Raw genomic sequence first — 13,497 nt, 5'->3', positions numbered from 1 at the left:
GGCAATTACTTTTTCACACAGGTTTGGATTTCTTTTCTCCCTAAATAATAAAAACCCTCATTTAAAAAATGCATTTTGTGTTTACTTGTGTTATCTTTGACTAATAGTTAAATGTGTTTGATGATCAGAAACATTTTGTGTGACAAACATGCAAAAGAATAAGAAATCAGGAAGGGGGCAAATAGTTTTTCACACCACTGTATACGTCCATTCAACTTTATAATTTCCCGCCTTATGCAAATTAGCCTGAGCGAAGACCTCTAATGAAATTGCGCTAGGCATAATTGAACACTAGCGCATTTTCGCTTTAATTGCAGAAGTAATGCTAGCAAAAAATTTGCCTGCGTTTGGCGCCGTGGACGCAACTTTGCATTTTAGTAAATTAGCGTTGTCTTAGTGTTGCTTTGGCTGCGAAGCCGTCGCTGGCGAATTTTCGGCTGTGTGAGTACAGCCCCATTGAAAAACGCTTAATGCGTCTATTTCTGCGCTCCCCTGCGGCTGAACGCAGAAAGACGGAACGCAGGGGAGCGCAGCTTCAACCGCTCATCAGTAAGAGCCCTAAGTTGGAATCAAATACAAGGTTTTTGTTTCTATTTTTTTTTAAAAAATTAGAATCATTTGATTAAAATGGAGTCCATTTATGGCCTTACCATAAAAAAAGCTCTTCTAGATGACAGGATTCTGGATAATGGATCCAATATCTATACTAGTAGTTACATGGAAAAACGGAAAAACGACTGCAGGTGCCAGAAAACAATGAATTTACTATATATAGCCACGTTTAAGAAAAAAATAGAATGTTGTCTCTTAAGCAAAGAAAGCAGATTAGCTGAATGCACAGTAACTAATTCTTTGATATTTCTAGAGGATTCTAGTGACTGATAATTTATGAATGAAAGGCAGGTGTAAGCTGTGAGCCGAGGTGTGGCTCCTGGAACATTGCCCATAGAAACGCAGGGTAAAGGCCACATAATCTATTCCTGTAAAAAGCTCTTTCTGGCTCATACTAGTGCTCAGCAAAGTGAGGTTCTCTGTGGTACTTTTAAATTAGCTTGAATACCAAACCCACCAAAAATGTAAAGAAATACTAGAAACTAACCTTTCAGGCATCATTAAAATTGAGGGAAAAAATCAGAAAACTGGTATAATAAAAAAAAACCCTTGTCTACTTCATTGGTGCAGCTCACAAGACATTAAGGGGCAGATTTATCAAGGGTAAAATTTAGAGTTTATAAAAACAATTCCCATAAACTCGAAAAAAAAAAATGACCAATTAAAATTTATTTAAAAAAAGAATCACATTTTTTTTTAACAAATCAAACTAAGACTATTTCCTTCTTTGTATTTACTTCCTGCACTGAAATACTTTATAGGTTAAATAGCAAAAAGGTGCAAAAATGACAGTTTCCAATATTCAGCTCCCACAAGTATAGACAAAAACAGACTACAAAATTATAACAGGAAAATAGGAATGTGTTTAAAGGAAAACTAAACCCTAAAAATTAATGTGGCTAAAAATGACATTTTTATATACTGAACTTATTGCACCAGCCTGAAGTTTCAGCTTGTCAATAGCAGCAATGATCCAGGACTTCAAACTTGTCACAGAAGGTCACCATCTTGGAAAGTGTCTGTGACACTCACATGCTCAGTGGGCTCTGAGCTGCTGTTGAGAAGCTAAGCTTAGGGGTCGTCACTAATTATCAAGTAGAAAATGAGGTTGGCTTGTAATATAAGCTGATGCTACAGGGCTGATTATTAAATTATTGTGCTAATTGTACTGGATTCTGTGCTGCCATGTAGTAATTATCTGTATTAATTACTAATCAGTCTTATATTGCGACATTTATATTCGATGTGTACAGTATATTGTGAGTGGGTCCCTAAGCTCAGTAAGTGACAGCAGCACAGAGTATGTGCAGTGAATCAGCAGAAAAGAAGATGGGGAGCTACTGGGGCATCTTTGGAGACACAGATCTTCCCTGCTAAATGACTGTGGTTGCCTTGAGCTGATACAGAAGCACAAAACATAATGTACAACATTTCTAGCCTACGTCTACAGTTAAACCCTTAAAGGAGAACTAAAGCTTAACTGTAGACGTAGGCTAGAAATGTTGTACATTATTGTACAAAAACCCTTAAAGGAGAACTAAAGCATTTTTCTCTTATTCTGCCTTTAATCTGCCTCCATAAAGTGGACCTGCTCAGGAGACAATTACCATTTGTTAGCAATGCGATAAATAAATTAAAACTTCAATGTTATTTCACTTTTCAAACCAAGCCCACAACATTGCAGATATTAATAACAGCCACCCACATAGATGACTTCCATGGGTGAGGGATAAGGCCCTTAAACACAAATCACATACTGTAGAGAGCCAGACTCATTGATCCTGTCCAATTACTATACTGCAATCAGTCATTCACACACAAGCCATCCTCATTCCTCCAAAATGATTCAGCACAACCTCAAAACTGGGACTGCTGTGGGTTTCTCTGTATTCCAGTTAACTCAATAGCAATAACATTGTATATTACAGACACTAGAGGGCACTGCTCCCTCTTTTTTCTTCTAGTTTCTCATTTGCACTCGGTTATAGCAGCTGCCCATTAACATCTGTAGTCAAATCGTGGCACAGCAGTATAAATAAAACAGAGTGCCCAGAACTTCTTTTACTTGTGTACAGAGTAGGATTTAAAAGGGCTGTAAAATGGCATATTTATTCCCTATTAGCTGCAGTACGTTGCCCAGTTTGAAAGGGGCAATGCCATTTTGTTTCATTGTTTGGAAGGCTTTTTTTTTATTGAAAAATAAACATTATTATATATTATTGGAATGGTTTGTTTCCCTGAGAGACACACTGTAATAATAATATAAATTAGACATAACTTGTCCGACTAGATTTCTAGCTCTGGTAGCAGTTGGGGAAAGAGATTTTATACATGAACATGACTTTTTTTTGTACAATTAAGTCCACATAATGCATTGATTTCTCTGCACTGGGGCCGAATGACAAGTATATGCGGAATTACAACTTTTATAAGCCGTGACCAAGGACTTTCATGACTATATAAAGGCAAGAGACGGCAGAACATCTACTAACATCCTACTTTACAGTATTAGACCATTGATTATATACAGGTAGAACAGAAATTATTAGGAAACCTGTTGTCCAGAAATCTCTGAGTTATGAAAATGGAATCTTCCATAGACTCCTTTATAATCAAATAATTTAAATTTTCTTTTTCCAGTTATCCAATGAGCTACAAATTACAGTTTATGCCAAAGTGAATAATTCTAATTTTAAAAAATGATTTTATTTTACTCTGCAATAATAAAACAGCTCCTTGTCCTTGTTGGGAAGCTGCACAAATTGGGTTTATTCAATGTTTAAATTATTTTTGGCAGACTTAAAGTATGGTGAACCAAGTTACAGAAAGATCCCTTATTCAGAAAACCCAGGTCCCAAGCATTCTGGATAACAGATCCCATACTTACATATATCTTAAATATATCACTGTATCAAGGTGTAAGTACGAGTCCCAACTTAGTAAATGAGTACAAAAGCGAAAGAATTGATTGAATTTACATGAACTTTATTACACCATAAAAAGAACATTTTCCTCTTGTATCGGCTATATACATTATTTGTATTTGCTAATGTCCTGTTTTCCAGAGCTTGTGCAAACAGTACAACTATAGCATTTCTTTGAAAATCTCAGCAGCCATAGAACAGACATAAATATGGAGAAAGAAAAAAAAATGTGACGGTAAATGAGCAGGCGAGTTACAATCTGAGCTAAAGGAAAAGAACAAAAGCAGCTGGAGTGAAGCGTAATTCAGATTAAACAAGTACTGGACCAGTGTGCTGCCTATTTACTGGTATGCCTGGGAGAGTTAACTGCAGCACATTCAGTTTTATGATTAAATATAAGAATATAAAGGGATAGCACAGTGCTAGAGCATACCATTCTCTCTTTACAGGCACAGGTGCATGAAACTAATAGTCTGTGAAAATGTGACGGAGGTGGAGCAATGAAACAATTAGAACTTATTGCATGGGGCTAAAACGCATTTCTTTTATTTAAATACAAATAAAATAGAATGAGATTTAAAAATAGACAGTTTTTGTCTTTACACAGTAATATCTCTGTCTTTTTGCCATCTAGTTTATGAATTACCATTGCCGCTGCTCTAAACCCCATATTAAATTCATTTTACTAGTGGACTCCAAGAAATGGGGAAAGAATATTTTCATACACTGGCTTTTGTTTGCAGTCGTAACAAAACATTTCAGTAATGTGCGTTTATAAAAGGCATTTTTTACCTGATGACATGGGCCTTTATGTTGAATTGATTGGCTGGGAACAGATAGGAACGGGACTGAAATATTGCAAACATGCAAAGGGTACAGGTCATTTAAAAGCGACAGTCTTAGGACAACAATAAGAACAGCTCTTCTCTACAAATCGACAGCACCACCGGCTCAAGCCATACTGATCAGATTTAGCAAAGGAATGTCACATCAAAACTCAAGCAAATGGCTCTAGCATTTACTCTCAATCCACAGACACAAATCTGATTCAAAAGGGGAACTATCGCGAGAATGAAAATCTAATATAAGCTTCAGCACACTGAAATAAGAATCTTTTTAAATACAATCAATTAAACACTCTGCATTGTTTCTGAAATAATCGAGTTAATCTTCCCTATTCCTCTCTCAGCATCTGTTTCTCTTTATTCAGGAATTGGGTGTCAGATATTCATTGACAGTTCGATGAATGAACAAAAACTGATGCTGAGAGAGGGAAAGTGATAATATTGATGTCGATGATAAGTGAATTAAACTCAGATAATCACGGACAGTTAGAGCCAATATATCTTATAGGGGGGCTCTTTTGCCTAGAAGATGTATTAGAGCTCACTCTATTAAAATCACCTGACATCAGGTCTCTCTACATGCAGAATTTGTGCAAAAGGCAGTTATTTTGTTAAATTTTGTTTTATACTGGAATCAGTTATTTGAGTGAGCTCTAATACATCTGCTAGGAAAGGAAGCCGCCTCCCAATAAGATATATTTGATCTAACTGCCAATGAATATCTGACTTCCAACTCCTGCAAGAAGATAGAATAAAGAAAAACAGATGCTAAGAGAGGAATAGTGAAGATAAACTTGATTATTTCAGAAACAATGCAGAATATTTAATTGAATTTTATATATATTTAGAACGTTCTTATTTCAGTATGATGAAGCTTATATTTAATTTTCATTTTCGCAATAGTTTTCCCCTTTAAATAAAACAACGTTTGGGGTTAAGATTCTATTTTTTATCAAGATACAAAAGAAAAGAGGACTGAGAGACAATCTTGCTTCTTCCAGACTTTATCCCGGCATCTGTTTTCCTGTTGGCAGCTGTATATTTCTCTAATAATTCTAATGTTTAAATAAAATGGTAGCTAGTTAACCAGCACCACTGCAAGTTCACAAAGGTCCACCATGAGATGTTAGTTGACCTCTGAGACAGATGCTAGATCAGCAGGTCGGGGAGTGGATAAGAGGGGGACTGGAGAGGTAGCTTCAATTAATGCAGGGTTGAGGATGATTGGCAGAGACATAGGAGGTACTCCCACCTGCAGCGGGGAGGTCAGAGGATGCAGGATGACTGGAGACTGAGTTATAGGTGGAGGTATATCTGTTACAGGGCTTACTCTAACTGGGGTGCAGGAAGAACTTGATCCAGGTACTGGTGCAGACGGGTTTCCTGAACTTTGAGTCTCTGAGTCTGTCGGAAGAAAAATAAAAGCAATGACATTTCTGTTGGCATTCACAGCTGGCATGGTTAGAAACTGGAAAACGTAGAATGTAAAGCCAATGCTTGACCCACTAATAATATTAACAAGATGTTTTCCAAATATGAAGGGTCTTCAGATTTAGCAAAACTAAGTGGTAAATATAAAATTACAAAACTACTTCAACTCTATGTAGAGTGGTTGGAACAGAATGGAAACTATCTCTTGATATTGACTTGATCACAGAAATAAATGCTATATATATTGAGTTATTTAACTTTTTATTCAGCAGCTCTCCATTTTGCAAGTTCAGCAATCTGCTTGGTAGGGTCCATATTACCTTAGTAACTATGCACTGATTTGAATAAAACACTGGAATATGATTAGGAGAGGCCCTGAATAGAAATTTGAATAATAAAAAGTAGCAATAACAATCATTTGTAGCCTTATAGAGCATTTGTTTATTTAGATGGGGCCATCAAATAATTGAAAAAAAACTATAAAAAGAATGAAAAGTTGCTTAGAATTGGCCATTCTATAACATACTGAAAGTTACATTAAATATGAACAACTCCTTCAAAAGCACTCTCCATGGCAAACAAATTGCAGTAGGACTTCAATACAATGTAATACCATAAAGTAAATGTTAGATATAGTAAGTAGGTGGGGGCCCCTACACAGAATTGGCTGGCAATTCCATTTTAGCCAGGTGTGCAGGCAAATGGAGCCCATAACCAAGCTTGGCTCCCTTAATACACCCCTAGGTATATGATTTCCTCTTTGCAATTTGCTCTGTGTGCTGATGAGATTTTCGATACTCTGCAGTATCTTTGGTTAGATGGGCAAGCCTGTGATTTTGGGGTAAACAAATACTAAATTACAATCAAAAACCCCAAGGTAAATATTTTGTAGCATTTGGTTATATCCAGACAGAATGGTTGTTGATGAAAGAGCACGGTTCTGCCAACAAAAATTAATCATCTCTTCTCAAAGTATTTTATTCCATTTTGTGTCCAATTAAACGTTTACACAAAATAGATGAGGGGTTAAAGATAAATAGGACCATAGCAGGTGGGGGCCTAAAGTTCTTAAATAAACAGTAGTTATTGATCTCCTTCATAGATGGCTATACTCTAAACCAGAGGTGGTTTAACTTATTCAGTTAAAACCCCCTTAGATACAAGGGTTGCATTTAGGTGACAATATACAAAAACATTGATGAATCAGCATTAGATCCAAGAATATTAAGAACATTGAAGAAGTGCTCACCACAAAGATTACTCTCACTGACCTCCAGGAAAGGGCTTCCAGAGTATCCAGCAGCAATAAGTCTTTTTCCCCAAGTCAACCCCTAACTGCTTAAAGGAGTGGTTCACCTTTTAGTTAACTTTTAGTATCCTATAGAATTGCCAATTCTAAGCATCTTTTCATTTGGTCTGTGTTATTTATTTTGTATAGTTTTTAAATTATTTTCCTTCGTCTTCTGAATCTTTCCAGCTCTCAAATGGGAATCAGTGACCCCACCTGAAAACAAATGCTCTGTAAAGCTTACAAATGTATTATTATTGCAACTTTTTATTACTAATTTTTCTAATACAGCCTCTCCTATTCATAGTCCAGTATCTTATTTAAATCAGTGCATGGTTGCTAGGGTAGTTTGGAATGTAGCAACCAGATTGCTAAAATTGCAAACTGGAGAGCTGCTGAATAAAAAGCTAAATAAAAACACAAGTAATAAAAACCAATTCCAAATTGTCTCCGAATATCACTCTCTACATGATACTAAAAGTGAACTCAAAGGTGAACAACCCCTTTAACTGGCATTCTGGGTATTTCCCCCATCCGCAGTTTGGGAACCACAGTTGTAATTATTATTGCATGTGATTATAGCACAAGAAAAACTTACCACAATGTCCCTGCTCCGCTGGTCTTTCTGATTGTGCTGGTTGAGGGGGAGGCCTTGGCTCAGGAGGAGTTTCTGTTGCTACAACATTGGGTGGATCTAGATAAACAGCAGGATCTTTACTTACAAATATGTTTATAGGCCACACTATATATTTACTTGTGCCCTCAGCCTTAGGCATCCCTGTTTAGACTCGCACATGCACAGTAAAGCGCCAGTGCATCTTCTAGGAAAATAAATGCACTGGCCCTGAAAAAAAAACCCAACAGTTCTGCCATTTTACAGGAGAGGGACAACTGAGAAAAGCAAGTAAAATGGTGCTGCTAAAATATTGGCACCTCCAGTGAATTAGTTTTCTACAGAGAGAACTGAAGACGGGTATTAAAGTTATGGGAACTGTTATCCAAAATGCTCAGGACCTGGGGCTTTCCAGATAATGGATCTTTCAGTAATTTGGATCTCAATACCTTAACTCTAACATTAAATAAACCCAATAGGCTGGTTTTGCTTCCAATCAGGATTAATTATATCTTAGTTGGTATCCAGTACACTGTATTTTTTATTATTACAGAGAAAAATAAATAAATTACATAATTTTTAAAAATCTGATTATTTGACTGGAAATTTTTAAAAATAGAGCCGTCCCGTAATTCTGAGCATTCCGAATAACGGATCTCAAACTTGCACAGTATTGTACTGGGTATTTGATGCAATCTCAGCTGTAAAATAGAAGACAGAGTCTACCTTGGATAACAGTTTGTTTAAAAAGTTCTTCCCTCAGACGTGGCAAGAAGCAGTCTATCCTTTCCCACGTGATCTCCCATAAATCAGAGTAGCCAGTCCGTGAGTCTGCACTGTGGAATATTCCGGCTGTGTCCATTACCAGCAGCATGTTTTTCAGTGACTCTGGAATTGCCTCAGGCTAGAACAGAAATAAAGACAAAGAAAATCACTGAAAACGAATGTGAAAAATTGATTAAAATTAATTTTATGAAGAAATATAAATGTGCATAATCAAATAAAAAGAGAGTATCGATATTAATGTTACAAAGCACCATTTTAACTTCCCACCATTTGTTTCTAAACTACAAATACTTTCATCCTAGGGGTTATGAGAAGCCTGTGTCATAATCTAAGATCACTGTGAGTTGTTTAAGCCAACATCAGTAGAACTGGGAAGTACAGGTATGGGACCTGGTATGCAGAATGCTTGGGACCTTTGGTTTTTCGGATAATGGATCTTTCTGTAATTTGGATCTTCATACCATAAGTCTACTAGAAAATCATGTAAACCCAATAGGCTGGTTTAATTATAGATTCATTATATCTTATTTTGGATCAAGTACAATGTACTGTTTTATTATTACAGAGAAAAAGGAAATCATTATTAGGATAAAATGGAGACTATGGAAGATGACCTTTCCGTAATTTGGAGCTTTCTGGATAACGGATCCTATACCTGTACTGTGATTAGCTATGAGCAGGTAATGGTACCCTGCAAACATCAACAAATTCACATCCAACCTGTCAGATTTCTAACATACAATGCAGTGTTATCAGGATTTAAACGCCTACAGATAGGTATTAAATACATGACCCCATATAACTCATCTCCTTAGAAAAAAGGACTGTACCCAGACACTTTAGGGCTGACCTAAGACAGGCACGCTTTAACCAATATGAGCTAATGTATTTGATATGATTAATTTTCTGTTGATTTGCGCAAAAAGAACTTTGAAGAAAAAGAACATGAAAATCCATACCAGTAAGTCACTGGAGCCAGCATGCATGTACTTGTCCATGAAATCAAGAATGGTGAGCCACAAGGCAGCAAATGTTGACAAAGAAAGTAGTGGAGACAGATGCTGGAGAAATACCTATGGGAAGACATACAATAATAATAATGGGAATGTTTAATAGTTGCGACAATATTGCATTACATTAAAATTCCATAAAGCAGAGGCAAAATGCAGCACTTGCTTTTCATTGACTGGGATCGCTGGGGAAGGAAACAAATGTATTATTTATGATGCCTGACACATTTTACTTTCAATTGTAAAATATACAGTTAAGTATAACAGGATTTTTGTACTCACCGTTAAATCTGTTTCTCTGTAGTCGAAAGGGGGACACAGGGACCGATGGGGTTAAGCTCCATCCTCCAGGAGGCAGGACACTTGAAGTAATTAAAGTGGGCGTGCCAGGTTAGGCTTAACCCCACACACTGTACTCAGACTTCAGTTTGTTCCAAAGCTGCTACTAGAATTACTAAACTTATAACAGGCAGAACTAGTAAACCAAGGAACCTATTCAGAAAAACCAAATATGGTCTGTAGCTCGTCACTGGGCGGGAAGCCCTGTGTCCCCCTTTCGACTACAGAGAAACAGATTTAACGGTGAGTACAAAAATCCTGTTTTCTCTGTCGTCTTTAGGGGGACACAGGGACCGATGGGGACTTATCAAAGCAGTCCCAAACAGCAGGGTGGGTGCGAGCATAGACCGAAACTGCAGAATTACTTAATAACTGCTTGCAACACCTTACGCCCGAGAGAAGCCTCGGCCGAGGAAAAGGTGTCAACTTTGTAAAACTTGGTAAATGTGTTAACGGATGACCAGGTAGCCGCCTTGCAGATCTGCTCCAAGGAAGCAGAGTTACGCCAAGCCCAAGAGGCACCTACCGATCTAGTGGAATGAGCCCGGATACCTTCAGGCGGTGCTCTTCCCTTTGTAGTATATGCTTGCTTGATAGTTTCTCTAATCCAACGAGCAAGAGAAGTCTTAGAAGCCGCCTGTCCTCTTCGAGGTCCAGAGGGAATCACAAACAATGACCTTGAAGTTCTGAAGGCTTTTGACCGTTCAATGTACCAGCGAAGAGCTCTGACTACGTCAAGGCTGTGGATCCTGCGTTCCTTATCGTTCTTAGGTTCCGGACAGAGGGAAGGAACGATAATCTCCTGATTCAGATGGAACTCCGAAACAACCTTCGGCAGGAAATGTGGAAGTGTGCGCAGAACAGCCTTGTCTTTGTGAAAGATGAGATATGGAGAGTCGCAAGACAGAGCGCTAAGTTCAGATACTCGTCTAGTAGAGGATATTGCCATCAGAAAGACCACTTTCCACGTCATCCATGCATCGGAAATTGAACCCAGGGGTTCAAAGGGAGGATCAAGTAAGGCTTCCAGCACCAGATTGAGATCCCATCCAGCTGTAGGCGGTCGGAATGGGGGTGCCACGTGAGCGACTCCCTGTAGAAAGGTGCGAATCGTCTCCTCAGTAGCTAGGCGCTTTTGAAATAGGATAGAAAGGGCAGAAACTTGCACCTTGAGGGAGCTGAGTTTAAGCCCTAATTGGAGGCCCCGCTGAAGAAAGGACAAGATTCGAGGGATACAGGGCTCCATGAACGAAAATTCTGACTCATTGCACCACTCGAGGTAGGAGTGCCAAACTCTATGGTACGACTTGGAAGACGATGGTTTTCGAGCTTTGAGCATAGTAGCAATAACCTCTTCCGTCAATCCCTGATTTCGCCAGATGGATGCTTCAACAGCCAGCCCGTCAAAGCAAACAGACCGGGATTGTGATGAGCTATGGGTCCTTGCTGCAGAAGGTCTGGCCTGCCGTCCAGCCGGACCGGTGGAGCCACGGACAGTTCTTGAAGATCGGAGAACCAGGTTCTTCGCGGCCAGAAGGGAGCTACTACGATTACTGTGGCTCTGGACTGCTTGAGCTTCTTGAGCACCCGAGGGAGCATTGGAAGTGGAGGGAAGACATAAGCCAGCTTGAACTGCCAGTGTTGTGTCATGGCATCTACCCCTGCCGCTAGAGGGTCTCGGTATCGTGCAAAGAAGGTTGAGACTTTTCGATTTCGCCTCGACGCCATGAGATCTATGCTTGGTCTTCCCCAGATTGACACTAGTTGATCGAAAGCCTCCGGGTGAAGCTCCCACTCCCCGGGATCGAGTTGATTTCGACTGAGGAAGTCCGCCTTTGTATTGGCCACGCCTGGTATGTGAATGGCTGATAGTCTGACAGAGTTCTGCTCTGCCCACTGCAGAATCTCTCTGGCTTCTGCCAGAGCTTTTTGGCTCCGAGTCCCTCCCTGTCTGTTGATGTAGGCCACCGTGGTGACGTTGTCGCTTTGGATGCGGACTGACTGTAGCCGAAGGAGGTGGCTCCACTGACTGAGTGCCAACTTCACTGCCCTGAGTTCCAGAATGTTGATAGGAAGTCTGGACTCCGCGGGAGACCAGCGGCCCTGCGCAGAGTGGTTCTCCCAAGTTGCTCCCCAGCCCTGAAGGCTGGCATCCGTGGCCATCACCCTCCAATCTGGCGTCGCCCAAGATTGTCCTACTGCTAGGTTCTCGGGGGACAGCCACCACCGTAGAGCTTCTTTCGTCGCCGGAGATAACCGGACAGGTTGGTTCAACGATCCCCCCTTCCAGGTGGCAAGAATGCTGGACTGAAGAGGACGAAGATGTATCTGTGCGAAGGGGACAGCCTCGATGGCTGATACCATCGATCCGAGGACTTGCATTGCTCTGTGTACTGTGGACACCGGGCTGTCTATCAGAGACTGTACCTGACCCCTGATTCTGTTCTGTTTGACCAGAGGTAGACTCACGGTCTGCGTGAGGGTGTTGAATTCCAACCCGAGAAAGGTCATGTGATGGCTCGGAGTCATATTGGATTTGGACCAATTGATGGTCCAGCCGAAGCTCTGGAGAAGTGAAATCGCCCTTTGGAGATCCACCCTGGCCTTCTCTACTGACCGGGCTTTGATAAGTAGGTCGTCGAGATAAGGTGTCACCGAAATCCCTTGCATTCTCAGGGTGGCTGCCGACACTGCCATTAGTTTGGTGAAGACCCGCGGGGCCGAGGACAGGCCAAACGGTAGTGCCACAAATTGGTAATGTCTGTTTTGAAATGCAAAGCGGAGGTAGCGATGATGAGAAGGCCAAATGGGAACATGGAGGTAGGCATCCCTTATGTCCAGGGACATCATTAGTTGACCCTGTTCCATGCCCCGAATTACTGATCTCAAAGTCTCCATTTTGAAGCGCACAGAACGGATGTACTTGTTCAGTCGCTTGAGGTCGAGAACAGGTCTGAGATGGTAGCCCCCAGAGACGATCTCCTTGACCCAGGCATCTGAAGAGTGACGGATCCATTCCTCCCGGAATCGTAGTAATTTTCCGCCGATCTGTTCCAACGATTCCGGAGGGATTGCCCCGTCATGCCGACATGGGCTTATCAGCTGATGGTTTGTTGTGAGGTCGATTACTCTTCCACGGGGGGCGGTTCTTGTCGTTGGTTTTGGAGCGAAAGTGGGATCTTTGTGGCGGACTACCCCGCCGCGCGAACCGGCCACTCTGGCCTCGAAAAAATTTTCCCCGTCTGTTGGCTGATGATGCTCTACTTCTGGCTTGTGGAAGGAAGGTGCTCTTACCACCTGTCGCTTGTGAGATAATCTTCTCGAGTTCCTCGCCAAATAATCGTTGGCCCTTGTACGGAAGAGAAGTTAAGGACTTCTTGGAACTAATGTCCGCTGACCAATTCTTCAGCCAAAGCGTTCTGCGTGCGGCTATTGACAGAGCCGAAGTACGTGAAGTAAGCTGTGAGGCATCCAAGGAAGTATCACAAAGATAGCTTGATGCTTCCGCAATTGCTTGTGCAGAGGACAGAAGATCAGTTCGGGGAACACCACCCTGAATGTCCTTGACGAGTGACTCGGACCAAGCCTGAATGGCTCTTGAGACCCATGCTAAAGCCAAACAGGGCCGCAGTGTAGATCCTGCTGAGGA

At 40.6% G+C, this 13,497-nt stretch overlaps 1 protein-coding gene across 9 annotated transcripts in view; it reads right to left on the bottom strand.

Annotated features, from left to right (window-relative positions):
• Nucleotides 1-5,315: 5,315 nt before the first annotated feature.
• Nucleotides 5,316-13,497, bottom strand: part of gbf1.L (golgi brefeldin A resistant guanine nucleotide exchange factor 1 L homeolog) — a 170,055-nt gene continuing 161,873 nt past the window's right edge. For all 9 annotated transcript variants that reach the window (XM_041568839.1, XM_041568838.1, XM_041568841.1 and 6 more), the window contains 4 exons: nucleotides 9,459-9,572; nucleotides 8,440-8,617; nucleotides 7,699-7,794; nucleotides 5,316-5,785 (listed from right to left, as the gene is read on the bottom strand). In XM_041568839.1, coding sequence (XP_041424773.1) covers nucleotides 5,508-5,785; nucleotides 7,699-7,794; nucleotides 8,440-8,617; nucleotides 9,459-9,572 — 666 coding nt within the window. In that variant the 3' untranslated portion in view covers nucleotides 5,316-5,507. The remainder of the gene's footprint in view (nucleotides 5,786-7,698; nucleotides 7,795-8,439; nucleotides 8,618-9,458; nucleotides 9,573-13,497) is intronic.

Source organism: Xenopus laevis, chromosome 7L (assembly GCF_017654675.1).
Source record: "Xenopus laevis strain J_2021 chromosome 7L, Xenopus_laevis_v10.1, whole genome shotgun sequence".
In the NCBI taxonomy this organism is placed as follows: domain Eukaryota; kingdom Metazoa; phylum Chordata; class Amphibia; order Anura; family Pipidae; genus Xenopus; species Xenopus laevis.
This window is presented reverse-complemented; position numbering and strand designations above follow the sequence as displayed.